Source organism: Lithobates pipiens, unplaced genomic scaffold (assembly GCF_037356315.1).
Source record: "Lithobates pipiens isolate NorthernLeopardFrog02 unplaced genomic scaffold, aLitPip1_a1.2 Scaffold_3, whole genome shotgun sequence".
Taxonomy (NCBI): domain Eukaryota; kingdom Metazoa; phylum Chordata; class Amphibia; order Anura; family Ranidae; genus Lithobates; species Lithobates pipiens.
The window spans coordinates 171,628,584-171,648,766 of record NW_027507790.1 but is presented as its reverse complement, the minus strand read 5'-3'; the positions used below and the strand labels follow the sequence as shown (position 1 = coordinate 171,648,766).

General features: G+C 43.0%; 1 protein-coding gene across 3 annotated transcripts in view; it reads right to left on the bottom strand.

The window, feature by feature from the left end:
• TNPO1 (transportin 1) overlaps positions 1-20,183 on the bottom strand; it is a 281,541-nt gene that overhangs the window by 228,552 nt on the left and 32,806 nt on the right. For all 3 annotated transcript variants that reach the window (XR_013263933.1, XM_077462501.1, XM_077462500.1), the window contains exon 2: positions 7,494-7,569. Coding sequence is in view for 2 of the 3 variants with exons in the window: in XM_077462501.1 (XP_077318627.1) it covers positions 7,494-7,569 (76 nt within the window). In the remaining variant the exon portion in view is untranslated. The remainder of the gene's footprint in view (positions 1-7,493; positions 7,570-20,183) is intronic.

Here is a 20,183-nt window from a genome sequence, read left to right as displayed (position 1 = left end):
GAGGCCCTAAAATGCCAGGACAGTACGAATATCCCTTTTTTGGACAGCAAACACCCCAAGATACTGGGGTTAATCATAGACCCTGGGTTTTATGCAGCCGCCTTTAGGCGAGTGGGCGCTGGCAAACAAAATTGTAACAGAGCAGATTTCTGGCTTAGGATTCTTATTTCTACTTAGATTGAAAAATTCCTCATCGATTTTCACAGACATTCCTTTCTCAACCAGGCTGCACCTACAGCTTCTGGATTTGTACTAACTACTCTGCACCAACTACACTGCAACAGCCTTGGAGGCGATACCTTAGGTCAGCCCCTAATGTTGCCTCCAGCAGGGGTTGCTGTGTTTGGTGCTTGTGACAGCGCCCTTCTTCAACAGGATTAAGTCCACCGTAAATAAGTTTCCGTGACCAGTACCAACACAATCCAAGACCCCTTAGCTCTATAATATATGGAATTACTTGGATTTCTACTTTATGAAAGTGGAGATCAACCATGAAATTCACAACAAAGTTTAACATAATAAAAAAAAACAAAAAAAAACACACACCTAAAAAAGGTAGTAACACCACTTTTATAGAGGAAAAAAAAAAATCCACTTTGGGCGATGTACATTGCAGAATTTTAACAAATTTTGTTCCAGATTCCAACCTTTTGTTATTCTGAAGAAAAAGTTGTGTCCAAAATAAATGTGAATAGGACTGACTGTATAATCATCAATCAGCTGCTGCACTTGCAGGGTTCCAATGAGGCAAAGTGGGAGGTTCCACATTTCTTTAGATGCAATTTCCCTTCAGGAGTATCCCACCAAAAATACATTTTTATTACAGGGGATGCCCAAAGTCTGACTTCTCTTCATGCGAACTTCTGAGAAAATCAGTAGGGCAATCACAAGCAGGAAATTAGATTGGGGGGGGGGGCGGGGATTCTTTATACCATCTGTGTACAGAATGCCTCCAGGTTGCAATATTGCACTGTACAGAAAGTTGCAGCTCTGCAGATTGAAAATGAAAGGTAACTTAATCCCACGAAAGTGGAGTTACCCTTTAAACACTATAGCAAATAATCCAGACTGGCATTAAGTGAATTCTTGCAGGTTTTGCTTCATCAGCAGAAAGGTTTTGATGCAGCTGCCAATTAGACCTGCACAAAAATTAGGAGGAACATTGGATCACTCTTCCAAAAACGCCTCAGTTCATTTTTATTTCTTTGATTATTTTCATTAACAGCTCTTTGGGTCACATCACAGATTTATTATTGATGTTTGCACTTTCTCCTTCAAAATTCCAAGATCTCTTCAGCTCAAGCCATTCTGCTGTGTTAAAAAGGCATTGCCATATTGTACAAATCAACCTCTACTGAAGTATATTAAAAAAAAAAAAAAAAAAAAAAAAAAAAAAAAAAATACTCCTTTAGCTCCATTTTGATTTTGGTAATTGTACCACTGAAAGTGTTGTGTCTGTTAGGTTAAAAAAACAAAAACACACAACTACCCATTGTGTCAAATTTAGATCTATTCTGTGTACACTTGCTGCGTTCTCTCAAGCTGTCCTCCAAGTACTTATCTTAATCTATGGAACAAATCAGTCCCTATGGCAATGAAGGGTCAAAATGTTTTCTTGTACAATAGTCTTTATTGAAAATTCACACAATATGGAAAATAGATTTGTGCGAAAAACAAGCATATATGCATATCTTCAACAGGAACATAAAAAGTATACAAATGACCATCCTAAGGAGCATACGTAGCATTTGTCCATAATAATTCATTAGGTTACCATAATTTTGAAAAAATGATGCAAGTTCTACATTTTCTGAAAATCTAATAGAGGTCATGGCAAAAATTTAAAACATGTATGGTGATCTATAAAAAGGTGAGAGTACAGTGAAGCCTTGTAATAGGGCACTAGAGTGATGCATGTTTGTTGCCATCACAGCATGTGTCAGGGATAGAGAGAAAAGCATGATTGAATAGATAAGAGTAGAAAGGGAAAAATACATGGGATGGGAGGATTGGCAGGAAAGAAAGGGGTAAACCATATAGAGCAGGGGTGCTCAACCTGTGGCTCTTCAGCTGTTGCAAAACTACAAGTCCCATCATGCCTCTGCCTCTGGGTGTCATGCTTGTGGCTGTCGGAGTCTTGCTATGCCTCATGGGACTTGTAGTTCCGCAACAGCTGGAGAGCCACAGGTTGAGCACCCCTGATATAGAGTAAAGAAAAGGCATTCAGTAAGTGGGATGAGGGGGCAATACCTCAGGGTGGTCCGATTATTTTATCAACTCAAGGCTCTGGTATTTGGTTGGAAAACTTAACCAGAGGGACCAAAATTTTGAGAAATCAGTCACAAACAAAAAAAGATGCCAATTTTCCGTCTGACATGGTCCCCTTTAGGAAAATTTTAAAGTGGTTGTAAACCCTTACAACCAACTTTGACCTACAGGTAAGCCTAGATTATGTATATATCAAAGATTGGACTAAAATTCAAAATGGAGAATAAACTGAAATCCACAATCTTTGTACTTCGGGACAAGTGCACCAAGAATAAAACACAGTTCTGTCGTGTCCAGTTACTAAAACAGAGTGGTGAGAACTGAGGTCCAAATTTGGTGATATGGGAGGGGCGAGATTGGCAGCAAGAAAGTGCTTTGTACGAGTGCTCTTGAGGTAGACTGTTGAAAAACAATTTGTTGTAGAGGCCCATAGCTCCTCCCGGCACACATCTGGCAAAATTGTACCCAGCTCCTCCTTCCAGCAGAGTATATATTGTGTTTTAGGATGAGTTTTAGAGGAACATCTTGGGGGGGGGGGGGGGGAACCCTCACACACTTTATTTGCCCATTTTACTTCAATACCACTTCCTGCCCAAGCCCATTTTCAGCGCTGCAGCAATTTGAATGACAATTGCGCGGTCATGCTACACTGTGCCAAAATTTTTAATCGTTATGTTCCCACAAATAGAGCTTTCTTTTGGCATTTGATCAAAAAAAGACCAAAAATTTTGAAAAAACAAGTTTTTGTTTCTGTTAAAAATGTATGTAATTATGTTTTCTTCAATGACGGGCACTGATGAGGTGGTACTGATGAGGTGGCACTCATAGGCGGCACTGATGGGTGGCATTGCGGGGCATCACTGTTTATTTTGCTACATGGTGCCCAGTCACTGACAGGGTCCTTGAAAGAAGGGGACCCTTCAACCGGAATCATGGTCACCTTATTCCACCTGGATACTGGAGGGTCAACAACCAGAGGAGATGTCCAATTTTTCAGGAAGCTCTCCTCAAAGGGGAAACACACCGCCATTCATCTCGGGACTGAAAAGGCCTACTGTGGGCTTCCCCACTCCTTGTAAATAAACATATGAAAATAAGTTAAATAAGGAAACACCTTAGCAGTGCGGGCTGGCTTGTGGGACCCAAAAGGGACCGACACCTCAGCAGATGCCCCCGCCGTATCCTCTATCTTTAAGGTATCCTGCACCGCTGTGATAAGTGCTCCTACTAGCACTTTTTCCTGCGCTGATACGGACGAGGAATCTTCCTCACTGTCCGAATGGTCCTGGTCCGCATCCTAAAACATCAGAGCAGGGGCCACCTGACACAGCAAGACCCAAGTCTGAATCGGAGCTCTCCCCAGAAGAGCGGGAGGGAGCGTTTACCCCCCCCCCTTGCACCCGCACGCCGCTTCCACCCTGGAAACAAATGATTCCAAGACCACCGACAGAGCATACATAGGCACCGCAGGTGCAGGAGAACCGGTTGCTATAACTGGGTGTCTGGAGAAGAAGCGTTATAATTAGAAACACAGCAGCAACATATCAGCACTGAGTTATGACAGTCCCTCTACCAAGCTTCATAGTGTGCATTTCTGTGGGAAAAAAATTATTCACAGAACACAGAAAACATATGATTGGAGACACTGGTAAGTTCAAGAGATTCCTGAAATGCAGTTTGGTTTTTGGAGAGCACCCACTCCTAGAGAGATTGGCAAACAGCAGTGCAAGGAATTGTCAGCCCACAAACATGAACGTAGTGACATACTATGTGGTTTTTCAGCTCTTTAGCACCAACCTTTGGGCTCTCTGCTAATTTTGTGTTAGAAGTTTGTTGAGCGTTGATTCATGCTATTCATTTTGTTTCTGAACAGCCATTCGTCAACCAGACATGTTACGATATTGGATGAGATAATGTGTTATTTATTATTGACCTTGGTGTTATTGCTTTGACCCAAGTCCAGTCCAGGAACAGGAGGAGGAGTTCTTGGACCAAAAATTGGTTGCTTTATTAATCATGTCCAATTATGTCATATGCCTTTGCTGCGGGAGCTCCAGGAGAATAATCCGGATATTTAGAATTATCTTCGGATGACAGACCCCTGCTTTGACCAACTCTTGGCATAGTTGACACCCTATATTAAGAAGCAGGACTCATGCATGAAGCTTTTATTCTATTCTTTGGTTGAATAATAATTTGATATATTTTTGGATGGATAGAATGTTCTATTCGCTAATGGCATGTCTAAATTTGTTTTCTTTCTTTAATGCACAATAAAAAAAAAATCGTGGCAAATACTACTTGGCTATATGTTTTACATCAATCAGTTTGGGAGTAGGCATTTTCAAAAAAAAGAAAAAAAAAAATGTAAAATTGACAAGGGACACCAACATAGTTGTATCTTTGATCTTAAAAACTACGGGATAATGGTGTTATGGTAACTTGCCCCAAGAAAAAAAATAAAAACAAAAAACATCATATTCTGGATATCACTAGAAAAAAAAAGCCTTTGAAAATTTGTTTGCAATAACTCCATCAGTATCACCAAAGCAGCTTCATTATCCCATTAACCACTTAGACCGGACCATTTTGGTGGTCAAAGACCAGACCACTTTTTGCGATTCGGCACTGCGTCGCTTTAACTGACAATTGCACAGTCGTGCGACGTGGCTCCCAAACAAAATTGACGTCCTTTTTTTCCCCACAAATAGAGCTTTCTTTTGGTGGTATTTGATCACCCCTGCGGTTTTTATTTTTTGCACTATAAACAAAAATAGAGCGACAATTTTGAAAAAAACACATTCTTTTTTACTTTGTTATAATAAATATCCAAAAATATATATATAAAAAAACAAAAAAAATCATTTTTTCCCTCAGTTTAGGCCAATACGTATTATTCTACATATTTTTGGTAAAAAAAAAAAAAATTTTTTTGGGACCAGTCATTTATACAGCGATCACTGCTATATAAATGCAGCGATTCCTGTGTAAATGACACTCGTAGTGAAGGGGTTAACCAGTGGGTGGCAGTGTAGGGATTAAGTGTTCCTAGGGGTGTGTTACTAACTGTGGGGGGCTGGGCTTTCATTTAGTGAACACTGATCTCTGCTCCACGGCGCGTTTGCGATGGCAGGGCGGCATTGAAGATTCGTGCGCTGGTCGGGAACCAGTTAAACAAGAGAATTGTGTGCTGCATTTCGAGATTTCATAATTTGCCACCTCACAAACGTTTATTCTCCATTAAGAATGCTAATTACAAGACCGACCGCTTCTGGCTCGTCCATCCTTTCAAGCATGTGTGTTTGTACTTTGGACTTTTGTCCGACGGACTTGTGTACACACGTTCGGAAAATCAAACAGACATTTGTCCGCAGAAAATCCGACAATTGTCCGATGGAGCGTACAAACTGTCTCCGCCAACAGTCTGTCATCACATATTTCCCATCAGAAAATCCAATCGTGTGTACGAGGCTCAACTGTGTGTAGAATTCTGACACTGGAGAAAAACAGGAGATCCGTGTTTCTGCTTAGCAGAAACACAAGATCTCCATTTTCCTCCCTCAAAGAATGGGAGTCTGCCTTGTTTACATAAGCAGACCGTGGTTTTTTTCTCTTCTCTGAAGGATCGGCGTCCCAGCGGCTGGACCAGCCGATTGGCTGCAATGGCACGTGCCCCAGCAGAGTAGACATTAGCGTTCACGTACAGGTACCCGATTTTGCGCTTAAGGGCCGCCCTGCCGCCATAAATGTACGTTGGGTGGTCCTTAAGTTTTTAGAGTTACTCCACTTTTTCCCCCCTTAACAAAACACAACCCCCTCTGGGTGACCAACGTACATTGCAAGGACATAAACTTTGTTGCAGATTCTTACTTTTTTTGTTCTTAAGGACGAGCTGCCTGCTTGTGCACAGTGAACATGCATAAGGGAGTGACTTTTTCATGATCAATCAGCTGATTGCCTTGCAGGGTTCTAAAGAGGAAACAAATCTAAATCCCTTTAGATATGATTAACCCTTTGGAGGTACCAAAAAATCTGACCTGTATCTTAAGCCTGGTACAGTTTTTTTTTTTTTAATCGCCCAACTCAGTGGCTTGAACAAAAAACGAATAAATAAATAAAAAACACAACTTGTCAGCTCCGGTCAGAGCAGCTATACTAACAACTCAATGTTGGTACAGCAATCTCCTCTGCTGAGCTGTTGTGTTCTGACAACAGGAGGGAGGGCGGCTTCTGTTGATCTGGCTGGCACACACACAGGCCAAATGTCGAACAGATCAATGCCACCCACCATTCAGCCCCTGTGTACTAGGCTTAAAAGCGTTACCCAAAAATAAATGGATCCTGTTCCTCTAAAGCACTAATAACAGCACAGTGCTTGTGCTGTGTAATTTGGCCCCTTCTAGCAACTAAAATACCTGGCTGATCCTGCCTGGCGCTGCCCTCCCCCTGTAAACTAACCATAGTTTATCATGGCTGCTGAGCTAGACACCATTGTCAGTTTACGTGCCTCTGTCATCTGCAGCTCTCCTCTGTAATCCCCCCCCCCCCCCCGCCGTCAGCCCATACCAGTGGCCGCCCCCTCCCCTCCTGCTGCTGATGTAACTATCATTATCATAACTATGAATCCCCAGTGTTAGATAATGCAATGTCTCCACGGTATGCGCTTTATTTAAAAAAAATGCTGTTGTATATTATAATATTATATTTCAGAGCGCCGCTCTCCTCCTCCCAACTCATTTCAGGGAGCATTCACAGCCCCCATCACTGAAGCTGTGAGATCAGGAAAGGGAACGGCGACGCTCTGAAATATGGTATACAACAGCATTTTTTTTTTTTTTTTTTTTAACTAAAGCACATACAGTGGAGACATTGCATTCTCTAATGCAAGGTATTGCCTAAAAATTATAAAGTGTGTTTACAACAAGTTAAGTGCAGACTTCTAAGAAACTTAGCAGCTCAGAAAGAGAACACGAGCAGGAAATTACATTACTGGGGCATTTTGTACACCAGCTTTGTACAGAGCACCTCCAGCTTGCCATATTGCAAAGAATTTTAGAGAAAATTGCAGAGCCACAGACTGAAAAGGAAAGGTAATTTTATACAACAGCCAATTACAAAACAACTTGTAGTAGTTAAATAAGCTCTATTTATATTTTATTTTTCTCCACACAAAGTGAAGTTACCCTGTACAAATTCATAAACACACAGAGGAAAATGGCACTTACCTTCTGATTTTAACTTTGTAAGAACAAAAATTAGATAATTGTTGAAGTCTGGAAACTGGTTTAGCTGTTCCAATTTCTGAGACACTGAGTCAAGGATGTAACATGCACAATATAAACAGGACAAAAAAAAAAAAAAAAAAAAAAAAAAAAAAAACACACACACACAAACTTTTTGTTATTATCCATACTGATAAAACAATTCTGTCAAGCACATTTACCGAAGAATGCTACCAACTCAACCGCTTAACTCCAAGCATACACAAATATGCAGCCCCACTGGACTGGGCTTTTTACCGTGGGGCTGAATATTTGCATATCTCCCTTTGTGCTGGGAGCACGACACGGTGCACTCCCAGCACAGAGACGAGGGTCTCAGCAGGAGCCCCGTACTAACCATCGGGACCTAGAACTCTGGATTCCGGGTCACCTGACTGCTGTGAAAGCATCTGATCTGCTATCACAGTCATCAGTCACTGTGAAGCCTGCCCATGTTTTCTCTCTCTGTGAATGGAGGCGAGAGATCGAGTCTCTATCCTTGCAGAAGAAAAACTGGATTTTTAAAAACAGCTTACCTGGAAAATCCTTTTCTTTGATGTACATCAGGGGACACAGCCATAGTACTTACTATGTTGGTTATAGGGCCACTGATAGGTGATGGGCACTGGCACGCCCTAAGGCAAGAAGTGTACTCCCTATATAACCCCTCCCACTACTGGGAGTCCTCCGTTTTGTAGCCAAGCAATAGTGTTCTGCAGGCTGCAGTATGAGTCCTCTGGCCTCCTTTTTTATCTCCCTCCCTTCAGTTGCCAATGCTATGGGACATCCCAGATAGTAAGTACTATGGCTCTGTGTCCCCTGATGTATGAAAATAAAACAGGATTTTTAAAACTACTTACCCGTAAAATCTTTTTCTTTGATGCACATCAGGGGATGTGTATACCCTTCTTGTTATACACTTGTATTGCTTGGCTACAAAACTGAGGACTCCCAGTAGTGGGAGGGGTTATATAGGGAGTATATAGGCATATAGGCAATATCCTAATGACCTTTAACATTGATTTGATAAAATCTGGTAAACGTATGAACTGAAGACCAAGTTGCAGCCTTACAGATCTGAGCCATAGAGGCCTGATGATGCACCGCCCAAGAGGCACTAATCGACCTGGTTGGGTGTGCTTTAACATGAAAAGGAGGAATTTTCTTCTTTAAGCCCTAAGCTTGAACAATGACTTCAATCAATTTGGAAGTAGTCGATTTTGATGCTGCCTGTCCCCTTTTTGGACCTTCTGGCATCACAAATAAAACATCTGTTTTGCGAACCTGAGCGGTCGCCTTTACATAGACTTTGATCGCTCTTACTACATCAAGGGAATGTAGTGCCTTTTCTTCCGTAGATTGAGGCTCTGAAGAAAGGAGGAACAATATCTTGGTTTAAATGAAAACCTGTTACCACTTTTGGTAGGAATTCAGGATGAGGACATAAAGCCACCTTATCCTTATGCATGATCAAATATGGCTCTTTACAAGACAGACGCTAATTCCGATACTCTTCAGAAGAAATGGCAACCAGAAAGATCATCTTTGTCAAAAGAACCAAGGGAATTTCTTGTAAAGGCTCAAACGGCTGACTCTGCAAAGCCAATAAGACCAAAATTTAAATACCAAGGATTTAGAGGTGCATTGATAGGGGGGATTAATCCATGTTACCCCCTGAAGAAAGCTACGCACCAGAAAGTGGGAAGAGGCCATTGAAAAAATACTGACAAGGTGGAGATCTGGCCCTTGATAGTACTCAAGGCCAGCTTAATTTCTAATCCCATTTGCAGGTAATCAAGGATCCTACCCATTACATATTTCCTGAAGTGCCAACCCTTGGATCCACACCAAGAAAACGTATGCCTTCCAGACTCTATAGTAAATGATTCTGGAGGCCGGTGTTCTGGCAGATAGTGTCCTGCCATCATATAGTGTCCGCCCCGTACTGCACATGCGCAATACGGGGCAGAAGAAGTTTCGGAAAATCTCCGAAGATGAATGGTGCCTGCGCCGTGAGTGGAGGTGGTAGCCCCACCATCCAAGCGGACCTAGGGTTTGGAAAATTAGAGGGCTTCACGCGCCATGCTTCGGGCTTGGCCTCGCTGCGCTCAGCTCTTTTATATTCCTACTCTATGTCCACTTGGATGGTGGGGCTAGAACCTGGACTCACGGTGCAGGCGCCGTTCATCCTCGGCTATTTTCGGAATCTGTGTGTGCTGCGCATGCGCAGTACACAGCGGACACTATCCGATGGGGGACCATATGTGATAGGACACCGGCTTCCTAGCATTAATCAAGGTAGACACTACCAAAAGAGAAAACCCACGATCCTTTAGAATGTGGGTCTCAATAGCCAAACCATTAAATTTAGCGTCTGTAAGGTAGGATGGAATACCGGACCTTGTGGCCAGAAGGGACTCCTACTGCCATCTTTATGATCTCAGCAAACCAAGATCTTCTGGGCCACACTCCTTTCGTTCCTGCTTGATCCTGCAGAGAACACGCGGAAGTAGCAGAACTGGAGAGAACGCATAGATCTGGAGTGCCAAGGTTCGCCATCACTGATGTTTTGGAACTACATTTCCCATGATGCTCAACTACACTGCAGAGTGCATGAGCATCATGGGAAATGTAGTTCCAAAACATCTGGGGTGCCAAGGTTCACCATCACTGGCATAGATCATTGAAAACTGATCCCATGGGAAGACTAATGAGTCTGTTCTGCATGCTAGCGGATCCCTCCTTCCACACAAAGTTGTCGACTTTGTTGTTGAATCTGGATGTGAACAGGTCCAGGTCCAAGTCCAAAATACCCCATTTCTGACATATCGCTAGGAACATGGCAGGGCGAAGAGACCATTCCCTCTGAAATAATTGTTGGCGACTCAAGTAGTCCGCCTGCCAATTCTCTATTCCTGGAATGAATATTGCCGATGGGCAGAACACAACATTCCTTGCCTAAGCTAGAACATGATCCACCTCTTTTTGGGCTGCACGACTTCTCGTGCCCCCCTGGTGATTGATGTAAGCCACAGATGTGGCATTGTCAGACTGAATCCTGACAGGACAATCCCGTAGTCTAACCGTCCAAGACTCTAGGGCCAGATGTATCGCCCGAATCTCCAAAATGTTGATAGGCAAGGTCCTCTCTAAAGAATCTTCTTCCAGGACTGCTCCCCAGCCTAGAAGGCTGGCATCAGTTTTCATCACTTTCCAGGATACTGGTAGAAAAGATTTTCCCTTTTGGAGGTTGCTGGATATTAACCACCAATTTAGGCTCTGACGTACGTCGGGAACCAATCGTATTGTAAAATCCAAGGCCTGAATCTCTTTGTTCCAGACCGAATGCACAGAATCTTTGCGAACACCCGTTGTTCTGTGACTAGACCAAATGGCAGGGCCACCAACTGAAAATTAGGGATGCACCGAAATTTCGGCCGCCGAAACATATCAGCTGAAAATGGCACTTTCGGCAAAAAGCTGAAAGAGAATTTTCGTTGATACTGGTGCCGAAAATGGGGTGGGGCCTGCTGGGCTTGGCCCCGCCCATTACGGCGGTGTCATTCCGTCTTTACCCTCTCCTCCTCCCTTCCCTCCTCACCCATGCTGCAGTCAGCCTGTGGGGTCTCGCTGTAAAGTCCCCCTCTCCACAGCGGTGTCTGCATACGGCTCCTCGGCCAATGTGTAAATCGGCTGTGCAGGAGCTTGGTCATGCTGTTTACTGTGAAAGCAAGGGAGAGGAGTCTAGCAGTGTGTGCTGTGCTCTCTGCCTCCCCCTAGAGTGCAGTACCCAGCATGGAGATTAAGGTACAGAGCTGCAGCTGGCAATTTAAAAAAAATAAAAAATATATATATATATATTTTATATGTGTGTATGTTTATTTACATGTCTGTTTTTATATGCACTGGTGAGGCACAGGCAGACTACATGACAGGCACTGGTAGGCTGCTGGGCACAGTGAGGCTGCATATCATGTGCACTGGTGAGGCTGCATTGATCTCCTGTAGCCCGTCCCCAGTCTCTGACCATCTCCTGTAGCACGTCCCCAGTCTCTTACCATCTCCTGTAGCACGTCCCCAGTCTCTTACCATCTCCTGTTGCACGTCCCCAGTCTCTTACCATCTCCTGTAGCACGTCCCCAGTCTCTTACCATCTCCTGTAGCACGTCCCCAGTCTCTTATCATCTCCTGTAGCACGTCCCCAGTCTCTTACCATCTCCTGTAGCACGTCCCCAGTCTCTTACCATCTCCTGTAGCACGTCCCCAGTCTCTTACCATCTCCTGTAGCACGACCCCAGTCTCTTACCATCTCATGTAGCACGTCCCCAGTCTCTGACCATCTCCTGTATAAAAATATTTTTTTTTAAATGGTCAATTTCGGTATCGATGCCGTTTCGATATCGGTTTCGGGATCGAGGAAGATTTATTTTCGGTCTCGGTTTTGGCACCAAAAAAAAAACAAAAAAAAAACAAACATTCGGTGCATCCCTACTGAAAATGATGATTTTCTATTTTGAAGCGCAGAAATTTCTGGTGAGTGGGAAATATTGGCACCTGGAGATAGGCATTTGATATCGATTGAAGCCAAAAACTCCCATCCTTGCAGGATGGAAACAACCAATCAGATTGACTCCATGCGAAATGATTGGATGTTTAAGTGCTAATTCAGATCTTTGTGATCTAGAATGGGTCCTACCTCTGTTTGGTTTTGGAACCGTGAAAAGGTTTGAATAAAAACCTGTGACCTCTTATATCACCAAACTGGCATAATAGATGATCCCTAGCTAGAAAGAGACTACTTTTTCTCTGGATCCCTGGGAATATTTGACCTTAGAAAACAAGGAGACGGAAACTCTCGGAACTCAAGCTTGTAACCTAGAGAAACGGAAGAAGCCACCCATCTGTCCTGACATCGTTCCTGCCAGATCTTCGAGAATTGCAGGAGTCCCCCCCCCCCCACCCGAGCGAGCGGGGGCGCCCCTTCATAAGGTGGCTTTAGCATTCTGCTTTGTGTGCTTTCTGCCCCAAGATCTCTTTTCACCCTGGTGCTGCCCTTGGGGTCTTCCCCTTGAACGGGTGAGGCTGTCGACACTACCTAGAGGCTGATGCCCCTGGCACAGGTGAGATGTTTTATCTGTTGGATCCTTTAACATTCACACATTATCCACCAGACACGCAAGACTCTTGTTGACTGAGGCGATTGCAGCATCAATTGCTGGAACACCCCATTTTTTATAGAAATCCTCTTCCATAGGATAAAGTGTGGAGAATTTCTTAGGAGGATAATATTGTTCATCCGGATGTTTCCATTCAGAATACATAAGCTTTTTTAGCCATGCATGAATAGGAAAAGCATCCCCAAATGGGGGAGGTTTTAATGATCTCAAATTAGAGGTGGGTTCCTCAAGAGCCAGCGCTGCAGGCAGCAAAAAGGTTTGCAACAACAGTCTCCCCTGACAGCTCAATCTGACCGACTGCATCACTCTCAGAGGATGACATTCTTTTGGAAATGGGTTTAGTTTGTTGTGAAACCATTGACTCTTTAAAACCCTTAGAGGAGTTCCTGGTCCCTTTACCACTCATAGCCTGAAGCACAAAGCAGAGGCACTACCAGCAAAAGAATGTACACTTCTAAGTTATATTCCAGCGCTATAAGCTGCTATTAATACCTAGCCTGGTAAAGTAATAATGTGTCAAAGGGAATGCCTGTGTCACCAAACCTGAAGCAAGCCAATCTCCTGCTCATGTGTCCCTCCACAGCCAGCAGCAGCTACACACACAGTGCTTTAACTTCCTTCTTGACGTGTGGCCGGTGTCTGGCGCTGTTAGCCCCGCCCCCGCACAAATTACACTTCCCCCTTCTTTCAAAAGAAAGTGTCTTCCCGCACAAGCGGCAGACTTCAGGCGCCTTGCAAACAGCTGATATGGTGGCGGGGGGTAAATCTAATGCAGAGCGGCCGCACGGTTCATCTTTTTGTTTTTGTCAAAAAGTAAATGCTTTCGCTATACAAGTCCCCCGAAGGGGAAGATTCCAACATTGGGGGCACAGGAGGAGAACAAGTCACCCCTTACCGGAGGAGAGGAGAAATGAAGGCTACTGACAGCGCTGTTTCCAGCATCAGGCAGTGAGTGCTCAATACAGCCCCCAGTGGTGACACATAGGTATGACAACATTATAACAAAGTGGTTCTCCACCCTAAAGTGGAAGTTCTGCTCATGTGATCCCTCACCCCCTCCGGTGCCACAATCGGCATCTTTCAGGGGGAGGGGGGGGTGCAGTTACCTGGATAATCCAGGTATCTGCACCCACTTCCAGGACAGACCGCAGCAGATGCCCCGCCCGTTGTGTTCTGGGAAACACACAGTTCCCAGGACACAGCGGGAACCAGCAGAGACACGCAGCACTTGTGCATGCGCAGTAGGGAACCGGGCAGTGAAGCCGCAACGCTTCACTTCCCGATTCCCTGACAGAGGATGGCGGCGGGGGCAGCAGAGACGAGCGATCGCTCGTCATCTGCCGCCGACATCACTGGACCCTGGGACATGCAAGTGTGAATTTATAAAAAGTCAGCAGCTGCAATATTTGTAGCTGCTGGCTTTTAATATTTTTTTTTTAAAGGTGCAGAACTGCTTTAAAAGGAGAAATTCTTAAGAAAATCTCCACTTACCTTTACTCACTGAAGGGTTATCTGAAATAGACCCAATCTTCACCCTTTGCGGTGGGGTCCGAAAACCTTCAGGAACAGGGGAACCTAGAGGTTACCCACAATCCTGAAACTGCAACAGCACCCTGCCAGTAAAACTTTATGGCCTTACTACCAAAAAGTACTGGATTCCCAGGGTCCAGCTCTCTAAAAAGATAAATGTTCCCAAGCAAAACCTCGTTTCTTCGGACACGAGGCCCGGGTACCATTCCTTTAGCCCATGAAAGGACACTCTGAACGGATCTGGTCAGCATGGCTAGCCCCAGCAAGGATTGCTTCCAGTGGAGCTCAGCACACTCGTGACCAACACTTTAGACACTGGCAAAAAAAACTGAGGACTCGCAGTAAACAAACCAACACCACACACAAATGAAATAAAATATACGAATACCCAAATCAAGGTTTTATCTAAGTCAGTGCCAGGGTTTTTTTTTTTTATCATTTGTGTTTTAGGTAGAAAAAAAAAAAAAGCAGGTCCATCCAGCTCAACTAAAAAAAATGTGAAATAATCATACAATCCCATATACACAATCCTTCCCGCAGGTGATCCAGAGGAAGGCAAAAAAAACAGCAAAGCATGATCCAAATTGCTACAGCAGGGGAAAAAATTCCTTCCTGATCCGAGAGGCAATTGGATTTTCCCTGGATGAACTTTACCTATAAATGATGGTACCCAATTATATTATGTACATTAAAGAGGAGTGCTACCTTAAAAAAATTATTAAAAGTCAGCAGCTACAAATACTGCAGCTGTTGACTTTTAATAAACTGACACTTACCTGTCCCAGGGTCTAGCGATGTCAGCAGCAGATGACGAGCAATCGATAGTCTCTCGGGTGCCCCTGCCGCCATCCTCTGTCAGGGAATCGGGAAGTGATGCGCTGTAGCTTCACTGCCCAGTTCTCTACTACGCATGCGCGAGTCGTGCTGCATGTCTTTACTGGTCTTCGTTGTGTCCTGGGAACTGTGCGTTTCCCAGAACACAACGGGGGGGGCGGGGTATCAGCGGCTAGCTATTCCCAGAAGTGGGTGCAGATACCTGGATTATACAGGTATCTGCACCCCCCTCCCCCCTGAAAGGTGCCAATTGTGGCACCGGAGGGGGGAGGGTTCCAATGAGCTGAACTTCCACTTTAGGGTGGAGGTCCGCTTTAAGAAGAGAATTCAGGCCTTTTTTAAAGCAATCTACTGAGCTGCCCAGAACCACCTCTGGAGGGAGTCTATTCCACATCTCTTACTTTGAAGAAACCTTTCCGTATTTGGAGTTGAAATCTTTTTTCTTCTAGACATAAAGAGTGACCCCTTGTGCTCTGTGATGACCTTAAAGTGAAATAACACCACCAAGTTCACTATATGACCCTTATGTATTTACAAAATGTTGATCATATTCCCCTTAATCTCCTCTTCTCAAGAGAGAATAAATTCAGTTCTTCATAGCCGAAATAATATATATATATATATATATATATATATATATATATATATATATATATATATATATATATATATATATATATATATATATATATATATATATATATATATATATAGGCTAACTTTATTGTTGTTATATTATTTATTTTTTTTGTATTAAAGAAAAGTGAGAATCGTTTCCAAAAAAAAAGCACGCCTGTAAGACCGCTGCGCAAATACTGTGTGACAAAGTATTGCAATGACCGCCATTTTATTCTCTAGGGTGTTAGAAAAAAAAATGTATAATGTTTGAGGGTTCCAAGTCATTTCTAGCAAAAAAAAATAGTTTTTAACTTGTAAACACAGGCTTGGTCCTTAAATGGTTAAGATTTTTTTACCCTTATGCGCAAAGGGGTTAAACTGAACATAACCTGAAAACAAGTTGTAAAACAAACTCCTCTCCCCCCCCCCCTCCCCCCATAAACACACAGAACATCTTTATACATCAGTAAGGTTTGGTTCACACCTATGAAAATTCACATACGAGGAGAATAAGCCCGCATGCGCAGTACACAGTGGACACTATCCAACGGGGGACAGTATTTGACAGGACACCGGTTCAAATGTCTCGGGGGCAGCTGCGGAGCACACTGCACAGAAACGCTGTGTGTCTTTGGCTCTGTTTCAGGGCTGAAATCAGGCAAAGATTCTGCCCAGATTCTTCCCCGATATGGAGAACAGGGACAGACAGCTTTGCTGTGCATTCCGCACACGGTTCAGGTGTGAGCTGAGCCTAAGACCCCATTCACAGTGAACGCAACTTTGTAATCGTGCTACTTCAATTGAAGTAGAAAAATTTCAAAGCCGCAGGTCAGTGCAACTGCAGATGTAACTTGCCTGACAACTGTCCAACAGCATGAATAGATGTCAATTCGCACTAGAAATCGCAAAAAATGTGTACGAAAAAATGTTTTAAATGAGTGCAGCACTGCAAGGTCGGAGTCACACCAATCAGTTCCATTCCCAACAATAGGGTGCTACTTACAGTGGGGATCTAATGTTTGGGCACCCCAGGTAAAAATGTGTATTAATGTGCATAACGAAGCCAAGGAAAGATGGAAAAATCTCCATTCTTATATGTCAAAAAAGTTACATTTTATTTCCATCATTTACACTTTCAAAATTACAGAAAACAAAAAAATGGCGTCTGCAAAAGTTTGGGCACCCTGCAGAATTTATAGCATGCACTGCCGCCTTTGCAAAGCTGAGACCTGCCAGTGTCATGGATTGTTCTCAATCATCTTCTGGGAAGACCAGGGGATGTCAATCTCAAAGGCTTTAAATGGCCAGACTCATCTGACCTTGCCCCAACAATCAGCACCATGGGTTCTTCTAAGCAGTTGTCTAGAAAACTGAAAGCAAAGCGTTTTCAGATGTCAATATCCTCTGTTCGGAAGGTAATTAAGAAATGGCAGTCATCAGGAACAGTGGAATTTAAAGCAAGATCTGGAAGACCAAGAAAAATATCAGACAGAACAGCTCACAGGATTGTGAGAAAAGCAATTCAAAACCCACGTTTGACTGCACGATCCCTCCAGAAAGATCTGGCAGACACTGGAGTTGTGGTACACTATTCCACTATAAAGAGATACTTGTACAAATATGGTCTTCATGGAAGAGTCATCAGAAGAAAACCTCTTCTATGTCCTCACCACAAAAATCAGCGTTTGAACTTTGCAAATGAACATATAGACTGAGGCATTTTGGAAACAATTTCTGTGGATCGATGAGGTTAAAATAGAACTTTTTGGCCGGAATGAGCAATAGGTACGTTTGGAGAAAAAAGGGCACAGAATTTAATGAAAAGAACCTCTGTCCGACTGTTAAGCATGGGGGTGGATAAATCATGCTTTGGGGTTGTATTGCAGCCAGTGGCACAGGAACATTTCACAAGTAGAAGGAAAAATGGATTCAATAAAATTTCAGCAAATTTTGGATGGTAACTTGATGCCATCTGTGAAAAAGCTGAAGTTAAAGAGAGGATGGCTTCTACAAATGGATAATGATCCTAAACACACCTCAAAATCCACGGGGGATTACATCAAGAGGCGTAAACTGAAGGTTTTGGCATGGCCTTCACAATCTCCTGACCTCATTATTGAAAATCTATGGATAGACCTTAAAAGAGCAGTGCGTGACAGACAGCCCAGAAATCTTAAAGAACTGGAACACTTTTGTAAGGAAGAATGGGCAAAGATACCTCAAACAAGAATTTAAAGACTCTTGGCTGGCGTTTACAAGCTGTGATACTTGCCAAAGGGGGCAGTACAAGATATTACCTCTGCAGGGTGCCCAAACTTTTGCAGACGCCTTTTTTTGTTTTCTGTAATTTTGAAAGTGTAAACGATGGAAATAAAATCTACATTTTTTTGACATATTATAAGAATGTCTAATCTGTAATTTGATGATTTTTACATCTTTCCTTGGCTTCGCTATGCACATTAATACACATTTTTACCTGCGGTGCCCAAACTTTTGATCCCCACTGTATGTGATTTGCAACTGCCAAATCGCATGACAAGTCGCACAGGTGTGAGCAGGGGCTGAAAGTGACATTCCAATTCTTTAAAGGTGGTGAATCACCATTTAAAAAGGTTTTTTTCCCCCCCTAATGATACTTACCTAGGTGGATGCAATTTATTTTAACACTTTTCTATACTGAGAACCGAGCGATCGCAAAAGTGAAACATCACAATGGAAAGTTTTACATATACTTAAAAAAGGAGAAGTAGATGGATCACAGGAGTGCAGAACAAACTCATTTTCAGCTGACAGCGGACTGAAGCCCACCGTTGGCTGAAGTCACAGATAGTCCAAGCTCAGGCAAGAACACAACAATGAAGTCGGGATCCGCCCACATGCCTGGACCGGCAACTGGCTCAGCAAGCCGCTGAGAGCCTGAGCTGGGCACTCCAGTCCCATTCACAGCTTAACACTTCAGTGAGCAAGAAGGGGGCAGAGCAGATAGCGGTGACTGAAAGTCACCAGATCTCTGCTCAAGGAGCCCCGAGAACTGAGCGATCAGCGGTGTTAGAGCCGACAGGGGGGACCGATGCAATATCAAAAAAATAAAAATAGAAATATATATATATATATATATATATATATATATATATATATATATATATATATATATATATATATATATATATATATATACACACACACAGTTTTTAACTGAAGTGGAGGCAGCAATTACAATTTTCTACAGAAGCATAATGTATATTATTACTAGCTTTTGTAGGACACAACTTGCACATTTCAAAACTAATTTTGAAAACACTATAAATATGTCCGTGCATTCAAGAGTTATGCTATGAATGTAAAGTATATTCCTAACCAGCATCTATTTTTACTCTTGATGATTGGTTATATTAATAACTTTGTGACAAAGCGCTGCATCAAGTCCCTTCTAGCCACCTCCTCCCTATACAGCACAAGACAAAATTCAGTGATTACATTACCTCGAGTAATTCCATATATTACCATAAAAGTATTAAAGAATTAACATCAATGCAACAAGTTTGTGGTCTCATGAAAGTGTTTACTAAACCAACAGTAAAATCAGTGAGTATATGCAGTAAAGCATGCTCGTTCTACTCTACTAATCCTCTTCTTCCACTGTCCCCAATCTATCTGCTGACAGTACAGTAGCGAGGGGGAAACTGCACATGCTCAGTTTGTAGTGTATTGCTAGCGTTTTTTGTTTTTTTCCTTGGTAGGGTGCATGGGATCAGCACAGGGCCAATCAGCACTGTCCAAACAGAGGGTCAGGGGTCCTGTATCCTCAGACAATCATGGGAGAATGAAAAACACCTACAAGCTTTAACCAGATACTGATAGAAGTCACATGACTGCTAACTGCTGATGTGAAAAGGTATTTAGCAGTTTATACTTACTAAGCTTATTGCATTTCCATGTTCTGTGTACTGAGGGAGACTAAATATAGTGAATGCAGGGTCTTAGGTTTAGTAACAACAACATAGGTCTGTGGAAAAGCAAATTCAAAGGCTCTCTCCAGAAAATCAAACTTGACTGAAAGCAGGGAGGACAGGACTTGAGCAAAGTGTCTGAGAGTATCCAAACCAACTCTTATCACAAGAGGTGCTCCTATGCCTCCCAGGTGCTAAACAAGTAACTAGCTCAATATGCACCAATGTTCATCCCAGGAAACGTTCCCAAAATTGATGAGGATCCACCATTGCTGAAAATATAGAACATGATACAGGAAATGAGAAATCACCGAAGACAGGAACTTGCTGGAAGAAATAGGATTTTTTGTCATACTTGCCTGTAAAATCCTTTTGAATACATCACGGGACACAGAGTGAGGCCATTATTCCTTACTAGGTTATACTCCATCTCCAGGTGAATGGACACCGATAGACCAAAATGTCTTTGGACAGGAAGTGATTCCCTATATAACCCCTCCCATACAAAAAGTACTTCAGTTTTGTAGCAAACACTTAATCCTCAA